We start from the raw sequence: 24,369 nt of genomic DNA, 5'->3' as shown, positions 1-24,369 counted from the left end.
AGTCAACGCCAGCAGGCATCAGGGCACGGTTGGAAAGAAATTGCACACGGACCACTGAAGACCTGAAAACACCTGGAATCTTCCAGTGTACTGCAATGGCACAGCCTCAGCTAGGAGCAGAGAGCTCTGCCGTTTTTCTAGAGCATTCCCTGGTAGCAGGAGGGGAGAGAGAGAGAGAGAAAGCACAATGGGGGGAAAAAAAAAAAGATTTTAAAGGCAATTTTTATAATAGATATATGCAGTGTGGACTAAATCACTGCACCCTCCTGGCTTCTAATCTTTGAAAAAAAGCAAGTGGAAAAATCCTAGAGATTTGGAACGAGGAGGGGGGGCAGGGGGGTTGAGAGAGGATTGTGAGAACAATAGAGGTTATGTAACAGAAGGCAACTGAGTGAACGAGAGAGGGAAGCTACGAGAAAATCGGGGGGGGGGGGGGGGGGGGAGCAGAGCTTCAGAAAGACGGAAGATGCCGTAGAGGCCCTGCGTCGCTGGGACAGGGATTGGCAGCGGATGGAACCAATGCCAGCGGAGCATCAGCTGCAGGGAGTTTCTTCAGTGCTGGCGCCGGGATGTGCAGTTAGCACGGAGAGGCCAAGCAGAGAGTCTCTGAGTGTGCTGCATAAGGATCTCCGCCGACCCATCAGTATTAACAGCTTGCACACATTTAAGGAGCGCTGCTCACTCACTTTATTATATACCGGATTGCCCAATTTCTTTTCTAAAGGGCATGAAATGCTCTGTACAGTGCATTGATGGCTACACTCAAAGGTGTTTTGGCTGCAGTAGCAAAACGGTGACAGACACAAGATTCGATAAACCAGAAAACCTGGTTCTGAGCATCCATTGACATACTGCAGCAGCAGGATGAGAGAGATGCATATATACTGTAAACACACCAAAACAAAAAGGTGAATTTCACTTTTATTTATATATTTTTTAATACAACAATTTACTTGGACCCACAAATGGGTTACATTTGGAAAAAGAAATATTCACAAACTGTCTCCATTCTGAAACAGTCAAATACAGTCATCGGTTCCCTTAAGAAAAAAAAAAACATTAAACCCTTCAAACAGCACTGTCCAGCAGACAGCGTTTCAGCTGTTTCTCACAGAGTCTGGGGTAGCTCACGGCTCCAGTGTGCATTAACACTCAGTTACAGCTGTGGGTTACAAGAGGCCAATAGCGATGCAATAGCTGTCTCTGATTCTGTCCTCTTTGCCATCAGCCCTGGATCCATCTCTTGTGCACATTTCCCTATGCAAGGGGGGTGAATACTTTTTAACAGCAACTGCAATGTGCACTGCTTGCAGCCCAGTCCAGAAATTAATCTATGCAACTGCAAGATTAAATCAAAGGGACTGAAAAGCAGGTGTCTTTGCAAAAATGAAGCCATTCCAAAGACCATAATGTGCTGCATAAAACAAGTTGTGTTTTTTTAAGTTTTAAAAGTGATTTAACTGTTAAGGGTTTAAAGAGGGTGACAATACCTCCACCTACCACAACAGTCACTCTTCCAGTGTCAATTCAATTTACAGGCGAAAATCACTCTGTAGAATTACATGAGAACAAAACCCCTTAATTCCGAAAAGGTTTGCTGAAAACAGTACGAACAGTGATCGAGTCAATATTCCTTTTTTGGTTTTGAAACTGCATGAAAAAAGCACTTTTAGAGCGTATTTGTAACAGCATATATCCTTCCAATACTTTCCTGCTGACTGGTTTTTGGCAAGTCCTCATCAGAAGGACAAGGATCCAGTCATGAACAGTCAGCACAATTCAGATGAAGGACAAGAGTTTGTTTTAAGAAAAACACTGACAGCAAGTTTGCAAGACAGAACAATTGCAATACTTCAGTCTCTTGCTGGTCGCCCTTGATGCATGTTGCCACTGCATGAATGTGCAGATGGAGAATTGGCTTCATAATGGGAGAGCTCCTGAAGTCAAAATGAGAATCTGTAGAGCAGCTGTGAAAGCAATGCCTTGTTAGTGAGCTGGGTAGTCTGTGCGCTGGCACAGGCACCATTGCTGTGAGGAAGTGCCCCCTCGTGTGGCCACCAGCTGCACAGCAAGGTCTCCAACTTGTTGAGCAACCTCCCACCGCCAAAAACAGATTTGAAACGCGAGTGCATATACTGTACGAATTCTGCATTTCCACCAGGCAGAAATAAAAATCTTAAAACCAGCATATCTATTCTGACCATGGTTTTAAAGTGCCCCCCCCCCAAGGAAAACAAAAGGGCCAAAGTGATGAAGAAAATGCAATGAAGCCTCCGGTAAAGCAAAACCATGAGGATGCAGAAGCAGCAGATGGAAAAATCCATCAATATTCTCCCGCAACAAGCACTGCTAAGCTTGAAGACTGACCCTCTTTTCCCATGTGGTCCAAAAACAAAAATGTGCAGCACAATGCTGGTGGTGTTTCATTTGAGATCACCCTCAGGTCCTCAGTCAACAGGTGCTGCAGCCTTCCCAGCTTTCACTTCACCTCACGATGGCCTCAAGGCCTCTGGGTTTACAGCAGGGACCTCCCCCTGTGCTCCTGGATAGCTTAGTCATTCAGAGACCAGGGACACCCGTTAAGCAAGTAATCTGTTCAACTAAGAGAAGCACTCAGGAGGAGTTCTATTTTAGTCCTAAATGGATTCTTAATGATTTAATGATCACCTGTTTAATTGATCACAAAGGAGCTGCTCTGCATCTTCAGATGTTAATGGTGAACTACAAAACTCGCCAGACTGAAACTCTCCAGGACCAGGATGAGATACCCCTGCTATACAGGGGCACAGTGAGCTACACAGTGCCACCGTCTTTCAATCAACGAGGGTTCAAACCTTTACCCAGGTCTCGTGGTGTAACAATGCACGGAGATGAAAAGGGTTTTAATAGGACTTTGGATATGCAATGCCCTTTGAGGGGGGAAGTTAAGGTTCTTGGGCAACTAAGTGTCTGAGATGAAGATGGCTTTGTCTTGGTGGCTGTAAACCAACCTTTAAAGAAAAGCTAATCACATTAAACACACACAAGCCTAAAATAATTCCTAGTGATGCATTACAAGCTCTTCCGCAGTCAGTTGATGACCTAGGCTACCTGTTGAATAGTTGTGGGAAAGGGTGCTGCCTGTACTGAAGAGCAATACAAGTGAACTCAGTCCCCCTTCTCACAGTCTTCCCCAGTGACAGAGGAGCCGGATAGTCTGGCCAAGCTGTAGCTGCAGGGCTTTTCCACTGCCTCTCAGCTGCACCATGCACAAACGATGTTGTAATTGCTTGCTTTAGGGGGTAGGCTGCTCAGGTCAGGTCACAAAGCTTTCATCTTTGTGCCTGGCTGCCTGGTATTACTTTGGACTCAAGTAACGCACTGCGACTCTGATCAAGCCCCTGTGAGCATGAAGGAGATTCACAAAGTGCACAGGCACTTTCTAAGGCAGAATCCTGTCGCCATCTCCATTTTATTCCCCCCGAAATGGCTTACCCTCTCTATCAAATCACGATTTTACAACAGAAAAACCCAATATAGCAGATATAGCAAGAAGCCTCAGGGATTTAAATTGACAAAAAGCCTGGATCTTTTCTTTTAAAGACTACTGACAATGTAGGAGTGCAGAGAGCTTTGATGATTGAGAGATTGAAATTCCTTTAATTTAGAATTAGTTTTAAAATGTCTTACATTGCCTTAGTTTTGTACAAACTTGAGAAATGCCAAACCTACATTAGTTTCTTTGCAAGGAAGTTTGGCATCAGAAATGCTCAAAAGGTTTTAAACTTTTCTTTACGCAGCAAATATGCAAACATTAGTACTTGCAAACCTTTTAAACTTGTGCACGGTCTCAAGTCAGCCAAATATGTTTTAAAAATCTAAGGACACATAATGCTAACAGCAAATCACACAAATGGAAGATTGTTTGAATGAAGTATCAAAATCAGCTTTAATCTCATTTTATTTCTTTAAAGCCTGCTTTGGGTTTTTAGCGTTAAAAGTGTTAACCCCTCTGTCAGCTCCACGTGTAAAACAGCTCATTCCTCAAACGCAGTGGGTGATCTTGGCACAGACAGCTCAGGCTGCAGATATCAGGAACATGGACTTAACGAAGGACTCTAAGCAACACATTCTGATGAGCTCTACAAACGCAGTGGAGTCTTTACTGCCCGTGCCTGACAGTAGCAATGTCAAAAATAACACCTTATTCCAAGTACAACAGCGAATCGTTCCATAATGCCGTCAAGTACAGATGCATTGAAAACTAAACACCTGGGGACACTGGGTATGCAGAGGCTGCACGCATCTGATCTACTATACCCTTGAAAAGGCAGGCTCACCCTACCACAGTTTTTTTAGGCTGATGCCAACACTAGTTGCCTGACTGCATGCAGATAGCAGGGTCAGCAGAAGCTGGGGCTGGGGTAGGATGAAGAAGAAACGGTTGCATCAGCAAGGCACAGCTACTTGCTCTCCGAGAGGCAGCCCTTCAGCTGCAGTCATCCCTCATACACGGTAAAGCAGCGTGGCACCAGAGCCAACAGAAAAACCTCAAAGGGCTTAATCATTAACTCGTGCAGCGTTAAATTCATGTTCGCCGAAGCCAACATTCAAAGCAATACATCTAAAAATAGCGACAAACTTCGCACAATGTCTCGAACAGGCCAGGGCAGTTAATGAGAAGAGTTCAAGGCTAGTCTTGCACCATAGGCAAATGGAGGGCCCTGGATCTCAAACACACCAGTTTGTGTGTGTGTTTATGTGATGAGAGGCTGTGATGTACATACATTCTTGCACAGACAGAAGCAGGAGTAGGTTTCAGATTTTGATATTCATAGAAGCTTCCCCCCCGCCACGGTCACAAAAGTGTTATTTGATATTAAGATTATTTTTTCTCCCCACCCCCCGCCTACACCTCTACAAACAGAAGATCAATACCGTTGGCAATATGAGCTGGAAAATGAATGGCAGATGAAGGAAAAAAATGTGCCGTTATATCAGTCCACCCTGGCTCCATAAATGCTTCTAGCCACGGACACAGCACACACATGTAAAACCCTCAAGGAAGAGATCTGTATTTTCCTCCAGAGCTCTATGTAGAAGCCATTAAAATCAGAAGTGTTGTAAAGCACCTGACTCTCCAAGAACCACGCCTGAATGCCAAAGGCAAACTTCCATCGGGGATGAGGAAATCTCCTGCTATTTGCCATCATGACTGATCCCCAGGTGCACATGACAAGGCATTCTCTCACAGTTAAAGTGCTGGATTATTAATGTTCATATAAAAAGTGCATCTAAGATGTAGCCAGTTGGGATCTCAGGGAAATAACTGATGGTGAACTACACTGAACGTTCACAAAAGGAGTCACGGATTGGTTATAAACCAGCAACAGCAGACAGCTTCAAAACTTCAGACTCATTACAGCCATTCAGTTGGGTTCAGTTACACAAGGATTCAAGACCATTAAAATATTAGGGTCAACAATCTTCGAGACCTTCAAGTATGGCAACAGTCGAAATTTCCAACTCAAGAGGACGATTTTGTAAATGCAGAGGCTAGAAATGTTTGCATACAAATGCTTTCCATCTCTACACTCTGTACAATAAATACCAGAACTGTACAGCAACTAACCAGAACTCTTCTCTCAAGATGCATCAAGATTAAGCTTTTTCTTTTGTGCAAATGCTTTAAACACCAGTGCAAGTGTAAGGGAAACCAGCACTGGAGTGTTGAGGTTTATAAGCAACGAATCCATGGTGCTGATTTATAAGAGCAACAATTCAGTGATGAAAGGTGAAACGTAACGGGCACAACAAAAAGCAAAAGAGGAAAAAAAAAAGTTTTTTGGCATATAAAGCTTTACTGTCACATGACAGAACTTGAGTTTCATGAGAGACTTTTTTAAACATCCTCCGAGTGACAATTAAAGTATCAAATGCTTTGTTTTGACTTGTAGCCACTGCAAAACAGATCACACTGACAATGTTAACCGAGACCTGGGTTATGACCTCAACGTTACCAACAACTGATCCCATCAGGTCAGGCAAACAGACAGAAAGAAACTTGTTCCTTGCTTTTTTTCAAGCAAGTTAGAATCTTCGATGGTGAGCTCGATAACTGCTGCCAGATGATGGTAAGGACATTTAAGGATTAGCACCAGTGCAGGTGCATAACATCCTACTGCTTTCACCAGGGAAAGGTATTTTTAAAAAGTTAAATAGAGCTCCAACAAAGGGTCATGAATTTCTTAGGCAGAATCTGCAAAAAATAATGGCTGACAGGGCAAGAAGACAAAACCAAAAGACTGTTTTGTAGCACTGGTGTGGAGGAGTGTAAAATTCTAACAAATTATAATCCCTATTTAAGTCCAAAAAAAAGAATAAATTAAAAAAAAGGAGTAAATTTAATACAACTTATTCACATGCGTTTGCATCGGAACCTTCCATTTCAACAAAATAGGAAGAAAAAATATTTAAATTCTCTTTTAAATAACTGATAACATTTGGCATACATTCTGCTGAATCCTTATCAAAGCTATGAGCTCCCAGATTCCTAAGCATGAATACTCATTTTTGGGAGATCTCCTAAAGGGTCTGGAATTCCCTTTCACACTTTTAGGAGACTCCTGTGCCTTTTAGGGGAGGGGGGGGGGGGGAGATCAACAACAAAATGAAATTTAAGACAAAGAATTGTAGGTGTGATACTGCCCCCTGGAGTTAGAAACATGCCAGGTCATGCCCTCATTGTGCCTTCTCCGACCACTTCGGTCCCCACTGAGGGCGACCAAGACTCTCCCTTCTTGGCATCTTTGAAACGAAGCGTTTCGGACAGAAGCAGAGTCCGCTCATTCTCTTCCTGGTTTCCAAAACCCCCAGCCCCACCCAAAAAACAAAAAATAACACCAAAAGAAGAGAACAGTACTAGTGCCAGTTCTGCAGTTGCTGTTGATCATATTCTGCTATCAGTTTCTTTATATGTGCAAGCTTGTTGTGTAGATATTCACACCGATTCTTCTCTTGGGTATAGTTTGGATTAGTCTGTAAAGCAAAAAAAAAACAAACAACCAAATTAGTCTTGTGATGAAGGATCAATTTGGCTGGGAGTTGCACTTTCATCACTACGATGCTCAGTTTGACTTTACAGTGCCATGAAAATGAGGTTTCTTTGTAGAACCTTACCTTTTTAATTTTACGATACTCTTGCAAAATCTGGTTATGGATTGTCTGTGAAGAGAAAAGAAACATGCATGGGATTTACCTCAATGAAAAAGACCAAAAAACAGGTGCATCACTAAACTTGAATTACAGTTATTAAAAACTACTGATTTCAGAAAGGAAAAAAAATTCCAGGCATTTCTGGTGTCTGACCACAAGCTGAGCCCTGTGATCATGGGTTCAAGCCTTAAGTCACACACTAGCAGACAGTATATAGGACTTCCTAATACACAAATAGTAGCCGAGTGTCCCCCTCCCCCGAATATAGGAGTATAGGGTGGGATCAGGTGATCAGGACTCGTCCAGCTTTCAGCCTCTTGGGCTCTTGCAGGCATGCTGTGCTGTTACCAAGTGTCGTGCCTCTCCACCAATCAGCACTGATCTGGTGCGGATCTTTTGCCTGTGAGGTGTTAAAAGACGTCTGCCCCGAAGGTGGGTGGGTTGGAGGAGTCTGCACACACTTCCTTGCTCTCCCTCTCTCCATCTTGTACGGTCGAGGGGCTCACAGTTAGGAGCCAAGAGGTGAAAAATACACAAGGACCTATTCTATATGAGGTGGCTTTAAATAAAAAAAAAAGGCTATAAAAAAAACAGCTCCCATTCACTCGATGGGGATTTTATAAGCAAAAATGATTCACTGTTGCTGCAGATCTATTGTTGCTCACTGAGCAGCTCCACTGCAGCAGATCGATGAATTTTACATACAGTGAGGTTTGGGGGCAAAAATGGTCTATTTGCAGGCCAGGAAGGTGATGACTGAAGAGTGCAAGGAGATCCCAGACCTCTGGTTGAGAACCCCAGCTGGCTAGAATGAGTGAAAGCCACGACCGCTGGCCAGTCTCCAGAGCAGCGATGTTTAAGGACTCTCTCGTGAGGCCTGCCTTCACACGTATCTTAGGCCAGGGCAAGGACAAGGCTGTCCATCTCGCCAGCTGGCAGGGTGAAGAGCCGTGTACCTTGTACTTGTCTGTGCCTTGCTGGAGCTGTTTCAGCTCCGAGTCGAGCACGGTGAACTGGCGGGTTATGCGCTCTATCCTGGCGTGCAGGCCCCGGTACTCGCTGTACTCCGCGTTGAAGTCGTTCTTGTAGCTCTGCCGCTGCTCCTGGGATGCGATCACGGTGTATTTTCTGCACGCAGGTGGAGGAAGAGAAGGGAGCAGGATGGAAGAGGAGAAGAAGAGAAGGAGGGAAGAGGAGAGGATTGAACAGATGTTTTTTTTTTGGTCTGCCACCTAAGTAAACTGGGCTGGAAGGCGTTTGTTTGAAGAACAAAGTTAAGAGAGGTGCTTACAACAAGTAGTCTGCCATCTCCGATGTTGACTTGGGAACACTGGAGTTGCTGCACACTCCATTCAGGTCTGTGAATAAAGAGGAGGAGAGTGATGTTCACAACTGCATGAACTTCCCCAACAGCTGGTAAAAAGGCTAAGTTCTTACAGCTACTAACAAGCTTAAGGCAGCCAGTAACTGTTAGGTATGTCCTGCATACCTTAAGTCCTACACATGTGAAAAATAAAGTCTCGAAGCTGTTGTCTGAATCTTTAATCCCCCCCCCTCAACCATCGCAAATACTGTACAAAAATATCTCCAGCCTCCCTATCAATAAAATCAGTTCCTACAGACTGATAGCTCTCCCCTCACTGGCACCACAGATCCACAATAGACCAGGACTGGCCAGGGGGAAAAAAAACAAGCCAACCACCTTGACGCTGCGAGAGGCCAAGACTTGTCATTATCTAGCAAGAGTAAAGGATATTCCTCTTCAGACCAACTGGAAGATACCGGTTTCCAGAACTTAACCACCTCTGAACACTCCCAGAGTGTGCAAAAAGGTACCTACAGCATCTCCTAGACTGCTTAGGGGACACAGTCCCCTTCATAGGGGACTTTGAGCTTGCTTCATGATTCAAGCTTCAAGAGGAGCTACATGCTTTCTTAGAAAGAATTTAAGAACTATTCACTATACTTGTCCCAGGAAATAGCCTGAACTGAGAAATCCAAGCACCAAATATTCCAGATAGGAATGTAACAATTTGCCAGTTCTGCATTCCAACCCCCAATGCTAGTGATGTAATACAGCAATGTGAACACTAGAGGTCAGCACAGGCTTCAGAGCTTTAGTACTGCAGCATCTCACACCCATGTAATAATAATAATTCCTCACACTTATATAGCGCTTTTCTGGACACTCCACTCAAAGCGCTTTACAGGTAATGGGGATCCCCTCCACACCCACCAGTGTGCAGCCCCACCTGGGTGATGGGCCAGTCCGCTCCCCACACACCAGCTCTCAGTGGGGAGGAGAGCAGTGATGAAGCCAGTTCAGAGATGGGGATTATTAGGAGGCCGTGATTGGTAAAGGCCAGGGGGAAATTTGGGCAGGACGCCGCGGTTACACCCCTACTCTTTTCGAGAAACGCCCTGGGATTTTTAATGACCACAGAGAGTCAGGACCTCGGTTTTAAGTCTCATCCAGAAGACGGTGCCTGTTAACAGTATAGTGTCCCCATCACTATACTGGGGCATTAGGACCCACATGGACCGCAGGGTGAGCGCCCCCCCTGATGGCCCCACTAACACCTCTTCCAGCAGCAGCCTTAGTTTTTCCCAGGAGGTCTCTCACCCAGGTACTGACCAGGCTCACACCTGCTTAGCTTCAGTGGGCTGCCAGTTGTGAGTTGCAGAGTGATATGGCTGCTGGCAATATATGTGTCTCACCAACACACAGTAAAAGCAAAGGCAGGATTTTGTTATCGTTTGTAGCCAACTCCACACCTTAGAAACCACATATGTGCGTATTGTTAACATTCATAACCTGTATATTTGCAAGGCCCAGCCATCTTCAACATGTGCATAGATCTCCATCAGGAAATTTTCATTTCATTTGTAGTCTCCTGATTATCCACATCTTGAGATAATCAAAAACTTACACCCTGGCAGCGTTTCTCCTTGACGCAGGTCCAGTAACAGCCTGTGCCTTCTGATCTATTTTGATCTCTTTTCCCCCACCCCCACCAAAAGAGTCCGGCCTGTCAAGCGTGTGGTAATCCGAGCCGTGTAATTTTATCCGTCTTACCTACTGAAGCAATGCTTCATACTTGCTGCAAGAACAGCAAAAGACTAACCAATACCGCTAACGCTGCCAAAGATGGACAAACCGAGTCCAGGAGAAAAGGCTGCGAAAAAGACAGAACTTGCACATGGCCCCTGTTCCTGCCGGTGACATCCAGGAGGACCGCAACACCGGTCAGCTGGTGCCGAGCCCCCAGGGGGCAGGAATGCCGGCCGGGCGCTGCCGAGGTCGGAGCCTGGCGGTGGCGTTGGCGAGAGCTGCCCGCGCGCCGGGCGAGGGCGATGGCGGCGGCTCGCGAACGGGCGGGCGTGGGGAACGAAACGCACACACGCCGAAGCGCCTACCCGTGCTGCTCTGTGGGGCGCCGCTCTGCCGGGCCTCGGACCCACCGGGGGGCTCGCAGCTCTTCCTCTGCTCCGTGCCCGGCTCCTCTCCGGCCTTCCTCTCCTTCTCCTTCGGCTTCTCCTTGTCCTTGTGCTTCTTCGACTTCTTCTTGGACTTGCCGTGCAAGGAGGCGGAGGCGGCGGGGCCGGCGTCCTCCGGGGGGCCGGCGAGGCGGGGGTCGCCGGGCGGGGCGGGGGGGTCCCCCCCGCCGGCGAGGGCGGGCGCCGATCCGGGAAGGGAGGGGGGCGGCTGGCTCAGCCTCTCCGCGACCGCGGCCTCCTGGCCCTCGCAGTCCCGGCCGTTGTGGCTGGAGTCGTTGCTGACGTCCGAGAGGGGGTCGCAGGGCCGCGGGATGTCCAGCAGGGGGACGTGGGAGGCGGCAGTGGGAGCGGCGGGAGGCGCGGAGTCCCCGGCGGCAGACTGCGCCACCGGCGCGCTCTCCCTGCCGTTGGAAGGGTTAAGCTTTCCGTTGAAGGTGCTGGCGGATTTACTGGCTAGGTGGGATATCCGGGGCTTCTTGTTGGCCAAGGGGTCGATAAACTCCACAGCCGGCCGTTTCTAGGAGGGGGCAATCGGACCAGCAAACAGTCAGACACCAGAACGGTCTTTTTTCTACATGCAACAGCAACACACGGCACTGATTGCACAAGGCTTGGCAAGAGACTAAGACACTGGTCTACTAAGAACCTGGAAGACTTATTTGCTTCACTATAGTAATATGCACAGTTACAAAAGAGCAAAATTATAATTGCAGAAAAAACAAACACTCAAAACCGACTACCCGACAAGTCCCTCACGGCAGTGAAGTCAGAAAGATGAGAAAACTACTTTCATCTTCGTTTTTATCAGGTGCAGGTGCAGTTGCAGTTCTAGACCTGCTGTCCGGCAACGTTTCAAGAAAGCTCAGGTCACTCAAACTACGTCATCACCCTGCCTTGTATAGAGTGATGCGTGAGTGGATCAGGGTCTACAAAGGGGCTTAAAAGGACCCCGGAGTCCCAAGAGGTTGAAGCACCAAGCACTAATCATGTCAGAGATTGTTGTTTCTGGAGTGTACACTGTAATATGTACCTCAAAACTAAATATTTCAATTGACGTTACAGCTACAAAAATGAGGTTAAAAGCAGAAACATCTGAGCTGCTTGGGGATGAATTGTGCGTTGTGACCGAGTCTGAACCATCTTTTTTAAAAACTGTCATGCAGCAACAAAAAGCATGTAACTGGAAAACCGAGAAAACACCTGGTCTTTTCTGCACAGCAAAAAAAACAAGGCACCGTAAAGATCCTGTGAAACGAAAGTGTGTTTTCATGCCTATTTTGTGTGCCTTGATTTACAATGAACAGTCCTATTTAAATATTTCATCCGTGCTTCACATCGTGGTCTTGTAGATACTCAGCTCAGGAAACAGGAATAAGGGCCCAGCATGGTCTCAGGCCTGGAAGGAGAAGGTGGGCAGGTGGGGGTTCGTGCAGCTCAGAGGGCTCACCTGGGATGGGGAAGAGTTGGCGAGGTCTTTGGGGGGGCTGGCAGGACCCTCCCCAGGGACTGCAAGCGTGTTCTGCGACTGAGACTGACACAGCTTCCTGAAAAAGTAACAAAAGTCACAGTAAGGAGCCGGCTCAGCTACACCTCCCGTCGGTCAGAGGCAACCCAGAGGAAACTGCGAAGAAACTCATCAGGTAGAAAGGAATCTTTGTTTTGTGGAGTAATAATAATAATTGCTTACACTTATATAGCGCTTTTCTGGACACTCCACTCAAAGCGCTTTACAGGTAATGGGGATCCCCTCCACCACCACCAATGTGCAGCCCCACCTGGATGATGCGACGGCAGCCAGTGCGCCAGAACGCTCACCACACATCAGCTCTCAGTGGGGAGGAGAGCAGAGTAATGTAGCCAATTCATAGAGTACTACAGCTAGAGCAAGCAAAAAGTCAGCTAAATTAAATCTCAGGGAAATCCATTAAAGAACAATGGCTTTTAGTTTCAACCTCTCTTACTCACCTAAGCACAGTAAATATGCTTCAATCCTGGTCAAAATGGCACCATTCCTAAATACTTTATGAAGTTTAAGCACAGATCTGTAACTCAAATAGAATTCTACGTCTGCATGGACATCTGGACACTTCCAAACATTTAGCAATGTTTTCAACAGACCTCCAGTGAAGACCTCTAGCAAAATCTGAAACAATGCCTAAGGTTTACTGGTGTTTGAAGTCTGTCCACGAGCAAACCAAGCCCATTTGTGTCTTTGAAGCTTTGGGAAAAAACGGTCTCAAACAATTGTACTGTTCCCAAGGTGCCCTGAAATCTGCTGAACAAAAACAGGTCAGAATATGCTTTGCCTTTTACTACCTCATCATAACACAGCAAAAATAACGTGACTGAAGGATTATATTTCACAATGAGCCGACACTTCCGCATTTTATCAATTTTTCACGTCAAGCACATAGGAGCACAGACGCATACTGCAGAACAAGGTCTTATTTCACTCCAGACCCTGGTGACCAGCACAGAAAGGTCTGAACAGGAAAATGTCACTTGGGTTGCTTCTGGAACTGCTGCAACACAAATAACTGCATTAACTTGTCTCTCTGGCAGCCCGGCCCTGATGACTTGTCTTGGTCACTTGGGTGCACAGATTGCAAAGCACAGCTCTGTGTCCCAATCAGCCTAGAGCTCAACTGCACGTTTTAAAAATATAAGGCTCTGCTCTGCCACAAAGCTCTTTCAAACCCCTAAAATAAGTCGACATCGATAAGGAAGCAGATTCGTTAATACCCCACTGCAAGATCACAAAATCAGTGACGTGTTCGATTGACAACTACACATTACAAACCACAAATAAACAGATGAAGATATGGCGTTCCACTTTTAGAGCAGAGCTCAGTTTGGTCTACATGAGGTCTGTATTACCCCCAAACAATTTGAAGAATTTTTACTGGTAGCAACTTTGACTAGAAGCTACTTTTGTCATGTAAGAATTAAAACGCACATGCTCAAGGAAAACGATGGTCCGATTCATGGGGGGGGGATTAAATTCCAGCCAGCAGGGGTCCCTGTAGTGCAGGAAGAGGATTGGGCAACTAGCTCCAACAGGGTCTCGCCTCCCCCCTCCCTCCCCAGCCCTTCACAGCAAGGAGGCCCTGGCCAGCGCAGGGCCTGGTGCAGGTCTCCAAGTCTGGAAACACGACCCCAAGGTTCTGCTGACACATGGCTCAACATGTGCTGGGGGGGCAATTGCATCACAGCTTCTGCATTATTTTGCTGCATTCAACTCCTGTGACCACAGGGGCTTGATTCCGGTGGAGGCCCACACCGGTTCACCAACAAAAACAGGACCTCGGCGTCTCTCGGTTGCAATGTACAGGCGAGATCACCATGCACGACTCAATATTTATTTGGAAAACCACGAGACTACGAAAAAAAAACAACATCGCGATAAACCACCAAAATCTTAGGATGTCACCGTTTACCCAGCTGAACACATCCCCCGCGCCGGTCTAATTTTAGCAGCAAGCCTCCCTCAAAGCCTAGGTTCATGGGAAAATGTTTTTTTCCACTAGTTCTACTTGGACGAAAGCCAGCTAAAACTGTCAACACCGGGCAAGCGACAACGGAATAAAGAAACCGCATTTATTTTGGAATGGGTGAATTACAATACTGAGAAAGCAGAGTTTAAAACCCCACACCCCCTCCGTGTGCTTCCTCTAACTGCCCTGTAGCTACCTGAATACACAATGTTTAAATTTTAACCACAGCCGGAGGGCTGCAGTGATAACCCGGGCAAGCCGAGTCCAAGGAGGACACCACTGCAAGGACAGAGCGCTTTAAATGTCACTTGACTTTAGGAGTTCAGAGTTAGAAACAGCATGAAACCCAAAACAAACTCAAAAGGGCTTGTTTACACAGTGGGCTTATCTCCAGTGCAGGGCTTTTAAATGCTACAGGACTATGATCACTGGCAGAAAAGCGATTTAAACCCCCTCCACCCCTTCAGCCTAAAAAAAAAAAGACATGGATGGCAATATTCTTAATTATCGCTTGCATCTCTCTAGTGCCGTTTGTATTGAAAGCCACCCTCTTCTCCCTAAAGTGCAGCCCCTCACCCAGGAGGCTCACGGCAGCCTGTCATCACCAGCAGCTCGACTGCACAGCAGAGCAGGTGAAGGGAGTGAGAAACTGCTTCACCGCTAGAGGAGGGGAACTGTCCTACACAGAGCATCAGCTTACAGCGCTCTACAGAGATCAGGATATGTAATAAAAATAAGATATAATAAACTATTTTATATAGCGCCTTTAAAGGTGGCTTCTCAAAGTGCTTTACAGAATGACAAAAAGAACACACAAAATTAAACACAATTACAATATACAGAGGAGACCGTGGATGGTGGTACTAAGAAAAGCAGAGAGGTGAAGAATGGAACCAGTCAAGTAAAGGCTCTTCTAAAGAAGAAGGTTTTGAGTCTGGATTTGAAGGAGTTTAGAGAAGGTGACTCTGATATCCTTGGGGAGAGAGTTCCAGAGCTTGGGGGCATAACAGGAGAAGGCCCTGTCACCCATAGAGTGTAGATGGACTTGGGGGGACAGTTAGGAGAGCAGAATTAGAAGAGCGAAGGTTGCAAGGTAGAGAGTAGGGCGACAATAGTTCAGAGGTACTGAGGTGCCAAGCCATGCAGAGCCTTATAGGTGAGCATGAGGATTTTAACGTCCACATGGAATTTGATAGGAAGCCAGTGCAAGGACTCCAGGATAGGAGTAATGTGATCACTTGCACTAGACCTGGTCAGGATCCTGGCTGCTGAAGTTCGGACACACTGGAGTTTGTTCAATGTAGATTTAGAAACCCCAGCAAGCAGAGCATTACAGTAGTCAATTCGAGAGAACACAAATGTGTTGATCAGCTTTTCAGCCACAGTTAGTGACAGCATAGGGCGTAGTCCAGTGATATTTCCGAGGTGAAAGAAAAATGTTTTGACAATATGCTGCACATATGTTAATGCCAGAATTGAATATCACCCCAAGGTTTTTCAATTTAGATTGAAGCTCAAGTACAGAGCCATCTACAGACAGGGTTACAGGATTGGCTTTACGAAGTTGATGGGGGGTGCCAATAAGCATGACTTCAGTCTTGTCACAATTAAGACGAAGGAAATTTTTCAGCAAATATGGATAATCGAACATTAAGTGAGTTTTGTATTTTTCTACTTCAAATAAAAAAACACCCAAATGTTGGTCCTTTCCCCTAACATCTAAAAACTGCGCCAGTGTCCACCAGAAGTGATTCCCCCACACATGCACACGATAAAATCTGAGCTTGCACAAGGCACTTCTGCCAGCTGTGACTGATGAAGCAAGGCTTCACTTTTTTTTTTTAACCCTTTAGCTGGAAAGACAAACATGCATTTGCTTCAGCGAGCACGTTTGGGTCAAGTCTTCTGATGTTTCAGTAGTGGCTCAGACTTTAGGAGAGGTTTGTTTTTAATACAGCCGAGATTTCAACAATTATTAATGTTTATTTCTGTGCTTTATGTAGTTCCTCTCCACGTATTACAGCTTGGCGCGCATACTGTACTGTGCACCTTACAGCCACAAGATCCATGCAAGATATTTGATACTTTGACCAATGTGTAAATTACACCAGCAGGTGAGCTGATCCTTTAGCCTGTGTGAATGATCAGTGTGCAGCTAGGCGCAACCCTGCCTGCACTGGAAACAGCTTTAGCGTCTTGTACAACTCTGCCACCGAGTTTGCCTGCGGCACCCTGTTTGTATTTTCTCCACAGGGCGTTTTGCGTCACCCATCAAAGAGTCAGCCTCCGAAAGAGACATGAGGGCAACTTCTTAACGACAGGTTTGGGGAACCCTGGGAGGACACGGACCCTACCCAGAGGGACCCCAGACACAAAAGGCGGCTTTATTGCACAGCTGAACAGCACAGAAGTTACCTACTGTGCAGACTAGCACTCTGATTTTCATTATAGAGTAGCGTTAAAATCTGGCTTTTTTATGACTGGTTAGTTTGGTTGATTTCATGAAAAGTAACTACCATCTTCCAGAAAAGCCAGAAAAGCTCGAAAACCTGGTTTAATTGTTCAGGATACATTTCACTCAAATTTACTTTGAGTAACATTTTCTGAAACTCACCTCTTAAGCCCTGGGGAACAACTAAATCTCTGATTAACTATCGCAGGTGTAAACCTTCAGAGTCCCAGCGAGCACAGGCTACACTGCTGACATGAGCTGTATTTACCGGACAAGAATCCTCTTCAGCAGCTGCTGGTCTCCTTCAGAGTACCCTGGCCAGTTCTTCTGTATCTCCTCATACATGCAGTCCTTGAGCGTGAAAGTGTTGTCTCTCCCATTCAGATTCGCCACCTACGAAAGCAAGCGTAAGAATAAACCGTTTCAAAACTCAGATTAAAATCTTAGAAAGAGCAGTGATCCAGTCACATACTTTGTGATAGGACTGTGTTTTACCTTTTCTTGAATATGAACCTAGAATAACCACGGAAACTGCATCACTAATGCAAACCTGTTGTTTTTTTACATCTATACATATCTACAAACATGGTATATATGGTATAACAATATATATGACATGGTACAGGCTCTCTGCATTGTTTTGGGGACTGAGGAAACACCATGCTTTTTCCAGAGCAGGGCTCTCCACACCCTGGATCTGGAGAAGCCAAGTTCAAAGTTAACAGGTGTTATTTAATCACAGGCTACATTCATACCAGATCGAGACCCCATAGCATTCCAAGACCAGGGTGGCACCAAAACCTTTTCTCTATCCAGGTCCACAGAGATGGATAAAAAGACTTGTAAGCGTTATTGGAAGTTTATTAATCCAATAGGTCATTAATCGCAATTGTCAACCTTTCCCACTGCGATCCCAATGGACTGGACCGAGACTGAGGGCCACAAGATGATGATACCCTGTCAGATGAACATGTTAAGGTTGCAAAAGTTCTCACAGGAAACCGGCATGTTACTTCTGGATTGTGTCAGGGGATCCTGCCGTTTTTGTCCCCGGAGAGCCGCGCGACTGCACCTGTTGCAGGAGGCTGTCCAGGGAGTCCTTGTCCTGCGGCGAGAGCCCGTCCTTCTGCAGGCGCAGGATGAGCTCCGGCTTCCTGTAGGGCTTCAGCGCGAGGAGGTGCGCCACGCGCTCCCGCAGGGGCCTCTGCTGGGCCGCGCTGCTGCCCTTCTTCATGGCGCTGGCCACGATCACCGGCCGCGACACCCTCCGCGAGGGGGCGATGTCCGTGACGCCAGATGCTGGTTTCCGGATCTGAACTTTTTTGCCTGGGCGCAAATGGGAGGGGGAAAAAAAAATTCACAAGTGCCACCCGCCATCCACACAAGGCAAAACCCCGGCATGGGGAAGACCAGAGACCTCGAGCCCTAGAGGAAAGCATGTAACCACATCACTCCAGTCGGTCACACTTAATCCAGTGCCACAGGAGTAATCCAACAACAGGCAAGAACCTGATCCAGAGGGAGGATTCTTTTCCCTTACAGAAACCAGGAAGGCTCTGGTTTTCTTTAGCTATCGAGAGCCTTAGACTTGTAACAGGACTTGAACCTTAAAAGCCTCCATGTGCTGCATGTGCTTGAACCTTCTGTACTAAAACAGAGGCCGAACACACAGTTCACAACTCCAAGCATCAAAATGGAGCGGGCACACACAAAAGATGGGATACTGGTCACATGGCCTTGTGTATCATTCAGGTGACACTGATGCTGACGCACGTGGGCAGGTGGCTGATATATATTCTACACTGGTGCAGAACTGTTTTGGAAAAATGAGACAAACCCCACCATGCTTGGGGGGTGCTTATTCCAGCACAGCAGGCCTTTGTACTTTGCTCCCTGACAGGCTTAGGCTGTTCTGTTCCGAGGGAATAAGTGACACACCTGAACCCTCGACTTAAAAGGATTAATCTGAAAGTTTTCAGACTGTTCGGCATAGCAGAAGTTGCCGTTTGACTACTGCATTTCATAAGCAAAACCCCAAACGTGAGAGTTGAAAAAAAATTGCAGAGCTCAATCAAGCAACCTGTTAGTTCAATTTAGGCTTTAATCAGGTAAATAGGCTCAGATAGGATGAAAACCAGCTGACGTATGTGTAGCCCTTGACTCTTTCTTTAAATATTCTTTAAAACCAGAACAAAGCAAGAGGGGTGTCATCACAGTGGCCAGACCTTATCTCTTCTGCGATTAAGGAGAATCGCACGGTAGTCTGACACGGTAACAGGTGTGATGAGATGTACTGTAAAGTTAATATCATAACCTTTCGCAGTTTTGGCATTCATCTCATGAATGGTATATGGGGTTAAAAGGTCATGCTTTTGGTCTAGGCTTAAAGTAAACTTCAATGAATTATTTTTATTTCATAAGATCCAACATCCAATGAAAGAAATGTTATATACATACACACTTTTCTTTTAAATACTTCAAAACAAGCTGAAGATCACGGTCATTCTGAGCTGGACTTACAGAGGGACTTCTAGGGTCCCTCTTAGTGGGACAGGCAAAACAAAAAAAAAATCAAAGCAGGCTCTGAGTGGAGGCCTTGTTGACAAAGACATGCTTCAAAACAAAAGAAACTAACTTGCAGGAGGATATGCTCTTTAAAACCGGAAAGCAGGCCACTTCCGTGGTGACAAGCATCTGCTGCCAAGTCTCTAGCTCCCTCTGCCCTAGAGAAGCTGCTGAGTCACAGACAACGTTGCTGAAACAGAACTGCGGCTGCAAACTTCCCCCTTTTCACAAAAGCCTTCCCGTCATACGGCACAACACCAGGAGCCATGCGCCCAGACTTACACTGACTAATTTCTTCCCATCTGCCTGATCCTGCAAATTAAAACAATACAGAGGCCATGTGGAATGAGCTATTTCACAATAAAACAGGCATTTAAGCATTCCGCCTGGGCTAATGTTGAGAAGTCTCATGCAGGACAATGGCCCTCTAAGGTATATTTACAGCCACCAACCAACAACAAAGTTCCTGATATTTCTAAAAACAAAAAAAAGGTAACCAAAGGGAATTCAGAATGATTGAAAAGACATTCAAAGGCATGTTGAATTTCTTTATGTATTACATGTTGTAAAGACAGACTCCTCCCCCCCCAACAAATAATAAGACTACCAAGTTTCATCTGCTAGTGTTATGTTAAACTACAGTGCAATTAAGTCTAAAAGATCTTAATAGCGGTATTCACCGTGCTTTTGAGCCTGCATGCATATCAGCCGCTGCCTAAAGGAAACCTGAGAAAGCACTGGTAAGTGATCCCAGCTCTTCCACGAAGCCATCCGCCCACGGTGAGCTGCCCGGGGAACGCAGGTCAGTCAGCTAGAGGCCGACTCGAACCCGAGACATCGGGGCCCACAGGGCTCAGCCTGCTTCCTGAACAAGTAACTTGGAAAACCCAAGACACTCGGGAGCCCCCGCCCCCCAGCTTCAGCTAAACTTTCAACACAACAAGTCTGGGGGGGGGGGGGGGAACAGGATCAGCGGCAGTAGGTCTAGCCCCCCCCCCCGTTAACCTTATCCCCCACCTCCACCCCTCCGTGGGAGGCCAGACCCAGCTCAGCAGCTCAGGCTGTGACCGACAGGGAGGCAGCTGGGAAGGGAGGTGGGGAGAGAAAAAGCGATAGCTCGTGTCAGCAGGGAGTAAGCAACCCTTATCAGCTTTAATAGCGTGTTCTGGTTAGATGCCTGATTAAGTCCAGAAATGCTTCGCCAGCTTCCTATTGTCTTCCCTGAAGAAAAGATCCCTAAAAAAGAAGCACTGGGCATTGGGTACAAGAACAGGGGACACCCCTACTGGAATCCAGCCCAAACGACAGCAGTGTTAACCCATACTGGGATGCTACTATATAATGGGAGGGGGCTGACCGGGACTGGCCTCACCACATTCAACCTTATGCGCCGTCTGTTACTCGTGTTCAGGTGCTGAACAGTGACTGCACAAAGCAAGTTTTGCACGTCTTTTTGTGTAAAGAAACGTCAAGGTTGTTTTAGCAGAGAGCTTCACCTAGGTCCCTCGGGGAGCAGGACAGGTCGCGCAATATCGACCCTCTTGATTTGTAAATTTCTCATCAATAGGTTTTAATGAAGAACTGGAAGGAGAAAAAAAAATCTTGTGCCAAACTTGTTTTCTTCTGCATCGGTGCTTGAGCGATACCAGCTAATAATTATTGCGGGGGGGGGGGATGTTTGGCACTCAGGGAGGTGCACTGCTATGAGAGGGTGAGAAAGAAACCTGGAGTTCACCCAATCCCTGTTCCCTGAAAGTCCGAAGAACAGAGCGCCTTGTATCATACATGTATCGCACCGCTGGAACATGATCCAGGGATGGCCTGGACACGCGTGTTACACGTGTGACTCATCATACTTCACAGACGTTCGTTGCCACAACCCCACCAAAGACCTCAAAATCGCACCGCTTACCGGCCCCACACTCTCCACACAAGGACCGCATCACCTCCTGCAGGGGCTGTCGCCTCCAGCCATTTTAGGTTGAAAAAAATAACCGGATCACAATATTGCAGGAAATTAAAATTGAAAGAGGGCTTGGATTGGACCCCCGAGGAACAGAACTGGCCCTCGGCACTGTGAAGGATTCACTTGAGGAACAGCGGTGCCAGAAAACGCCCCCACTCCCTCGTCCAGTCCTTACCCATGAACCTGCCGCCAGGCTTGATGACTATGGCACTCCTGCTGCGCGTCTCCTCCTCCACTTGGGCCATGCTTTGCTTGGCCTTCTGGTAGGAGTCGTCCGTGGCGCAGACCGTGATCTTATCCTGTATCCCGCCAAGGCAGTCTAGCTGGAAACTTCCATCGCTAAGAGTTTGGAGGAAATAGGGAGAAAAAAAAACCTCAATCAGTAAGTACTCCTGACTGCCACTTTCAGGATTTTGAAAGTTTTGCTTTTTTAAACCTGGTGTGGCGAGAAATCCAGTCCTCAAGGTCCCTAAACTAGGTTTTACATACCGGACTGCAGGTGTCCTTCCAACAGCTGCTTCTGAACATGAGGGAATGTTAAATGTGTGAATAGAAGAACCGTTTGATCAATCTGGCTGCTACTATCTCAGCTTACAAGGCCCCTTAAGTCAGTAACATATGTGGATGAGCTTTTTTTCCCCCCCATTTCTTACCAAAAAGAGATCGTCATCATTTAAAAAAAAATACTTTAATAGCTTTATTCTGTGAAAATCAATATGGAAATCTTCCCCTCCCTCAGAAACAAGTGAAAGCATGAATCGTCTTTGCAGCACAACACAGAGACCATGTGCAGATTGAACTAATTATTCAGCCATAAATTCCCAAAGTAGTCCTGCTTTGCTCATTTCATAAACATTTCAGTTTAAAAACATTTTCCCCTGACTGTTTTGTGTGGTTCATTTATTCTGTAGTTTGTGCAAGCTTCGCCGTGAGGCGAATTAATCATCTCCTGCCTTCTGCTCACTCCCCGACCACCTACTTTCATCTTGGTATCAAGATACGATGACTTTCTGAAAGAATGAATGAGCTGCAGGTTAAATGCTGCTCTGATTATCCTTCATTTTGGGGGGAAACGGTTTCTGGGAATCAGCCCAGTCTTTGGAGATTGATCGCACCATCTGACGGCCTGTTTCTACATATGAATAACATTTATGAGGCTATCCTTTTACAGACAACACTATAAAGCGGTCTAAGGCCGGAAAGCATAAAGGTGCAAAGATGGGATTCAAGGCACCCAAGAATAAAAGATAAGTCGTGTTTTTAGAGAGGAAAAGTTCAGTACCACACAATCACTGCAAAACAATGTTCATTCCATGTATTTTGGAAAAGAAACCCAAGAACAGGGACTTCCTCCGTTTCCTGCCAGTCAAAGCCATACCATCTCATGAATCCAACAGAAGGGAATGTGATCTGCTTTCGCTGTTTTTTGGGCACTCTGTTGACGCTGTCACACGTACTCAAAATCCACAAGATTCACAGCCACTAAAACTGCCTCAGGCCGCCACAGTTTTAGCAGTTCGATGGGAATGAAGCCCTCAGCTGTCCACAACCTGCGCTGAACACAGAGTTCTTCATGTCCTACGACATGAAACTATTGGACTATTATACCTTCTAAGGGAGTGCTGCCTCTTAAAAGAGATGCACTGCAAAATGTCAAAAACGCCAAAAACGAACACGTGACCATTTCATCGTAAAATCCCAATGACAACTTAAACCCCACTACTTCTTTAGGGGGTTCATGCCCCCGCCCCACAAACCGAAGCAGTGGAATGTGAGGACAGGGTTATCCCTGTGGCTTTTCGGGAGTCTGGGCTGGAGCTGAACCCTCCTCCTCCTCCTCTGCGACAGCCGCACTCACCTGCTGACATACTGCTGGATGCAGTCGAAGCTGCCCTGGGGGTTGTCCCTCCCCACGTTGGACAGGTAGAAGGTAAACGTGCGCACGTCATTGCCGCTCTCCGACCGCGGTATGGTGATTTTCTGATGGTAGAATTGGGGGGGGGGAGCAAGGTTTACTTAAAAGAATGAAAAACAGTAAAGCATCAGTGTAACAGAGCAAAAGAGGGAAGGGGTGTCTGATATTGATGGATGTTAAATGACAAATGACTTTTTTTCAGCCCCAAAACACTATTATACGAGAAAAACATATATACTTTATATGCTTTGGGATCTTTTCACTTTAACAAGTGCAGTCAACAGTCAATGAAAAATGCTCCTGTGCCTCTTATCTTAAATATACAAACTCTTCATTTAATGTTGTGATTAGCTACAGGTATAAAACTCCCATGGTAAGCAAATAACCTATCCTATAGGACGCCACTGGTTTTGGCTTGAATTTTAGACTCATGCAGTATGATGACTGTTTTATTCGTGCTTTTCCCCATTATTGCAGGGAAAGTCTGGTATTACTGATTTTACAGACAAAATTCCCCTCTGGTAGATTGTTAAACTGAGGGTTAACTGCACAGATATATATACATCCAGAATGCATCCAGAACACTCATCCTCCTCAGCAAAACCTTAAGAAAATTTAAAATCTATTTGGTCTAGCACTTGTGCTTTATTTCCTTTAGATCTGTACTAGATCAAGTGTTTTGCCTAGTCAAAGGAAACTACATGCCAACTGGCACTGACATACGTCAGTGAACCACAAGACAAAAATCCCCAAACATCACCTTCCTACTTCCAGTGTTTCTTTGAACTTCTACATATAGAAGTACTAGAAATAACTCCCTCCCCCTCCCCCCGAAACTGAAATGACACGTTTAAGGATTCCTAGTACAACTGTCAATTAGCACAGTTCTCCAGCATGCTCCTGCCTGCTGGCTCCCTCTCATCAAGACGGATTCAGCTTCATTTCCAGCTGCAATGAACACCTTGAAGGCGAGGCCTTGTGGGAGCAGCCTCTTACCTGGGCACCGGAAAGCCCACCAGCAGGACTAGACTCTGCATTGACTCCTGCTGCTTGCTTTCCCCCAGCCCCAGCCCTTTCTTTCAACCCATTTCCCTCTAGTGTAAAAATAAACTCTGGACAAGACATCAGCTGGCCAGTTTTCACCAACACCTCTCCTGCCGTGAGGAGTGGTTCTGTAGGCCAACGCTGAGCCTTCCTGGAGGTCACAGCTCAGTCACAGCTACCCACTCTCCTCCAGCAGCTGCACTGATGAAGCACCTCCTAGCTTTTCACTGCATAGTATCAA

The 24,369-nt window shown here is 46.3% G+C and overlaps 1 protein-coding gene across 1 annotated transcript in view; it reads right to left on the bottom strand.

Moving 5' to 3' along the window:
• Window positions 1-903: 903 nt before the first annotated feature.
• ell (elongation factor RNA polymerase II) overlaps window positions 904-24,369 on the bottom strand; it is a 52,698-nt gene continuing 29,232 nt past the window's right edge. Inside the window, exons 3-12 of the mRNA XM_088621926.1 lie at window positions 23,028-23,149; window positions 21,345-21,508; window positions 17,711-17,964; window positions 16,907-17,031; window positions 12,140-12,236; window positions 10,612-11,209; window positions 8,486-8,552; window positions 8,151-8,322; window positions 7,159-7,203; window positions 904-7,017 (exon numbers count right to left, since the gene is read on the bottom strand). Of these exons, the coding sequence (XP_088478052.1) occupies window positions 6,901-7,017; window positions 7,159-7,203; window positions 8,151-8,322; window positions 8,486-8,552; window positions 10,612-11,209; window positions 12,140-12,236; window positions 16,907-17,031; window positions 17,711-17,964; window positions 21,345-21,508; window positions 23,028-23,149 (1,761 nt within the window). The 3' untranslated portion in view covers window positions 904-6,900. The remainder of the gene's footprint in view (window positions 7,018-7,158; window positions 7,204-8,150; window positions 8,323-8,485; window positions 8,553-10,611; window positions 11,210-12,139; window positions 12,237-16,906; window positions 17,032-17,710; window positions 17,965-21,344; window positions 21,509-23,027; window positions 23,150-24,369) is intronic.

The sequence above is a fragment of the Lepisosteus platostomus genome, chromosome 27 (genome assembly GCF_059453375.1).
Source record: "Lepisosteus platostomus isolate fLepPlt1 chromosome 27, fLepPlt1.hap1, whole genome shotgun sequence".
In the NCBI taxonomy this organism is placed as follows: domain Eukaryota; kingdom Metazoa; phylum Chordata; class Actinopteri; order Semionotiformes; family Lepisosteidae; genus Lepisosteus; species Lepisosteus platostomus.
The sequence above is the reverse complement of the archived record's forward strand: the minus strand, read 5'-3'. Positions and strand labels throughout refer to the sequence as shown.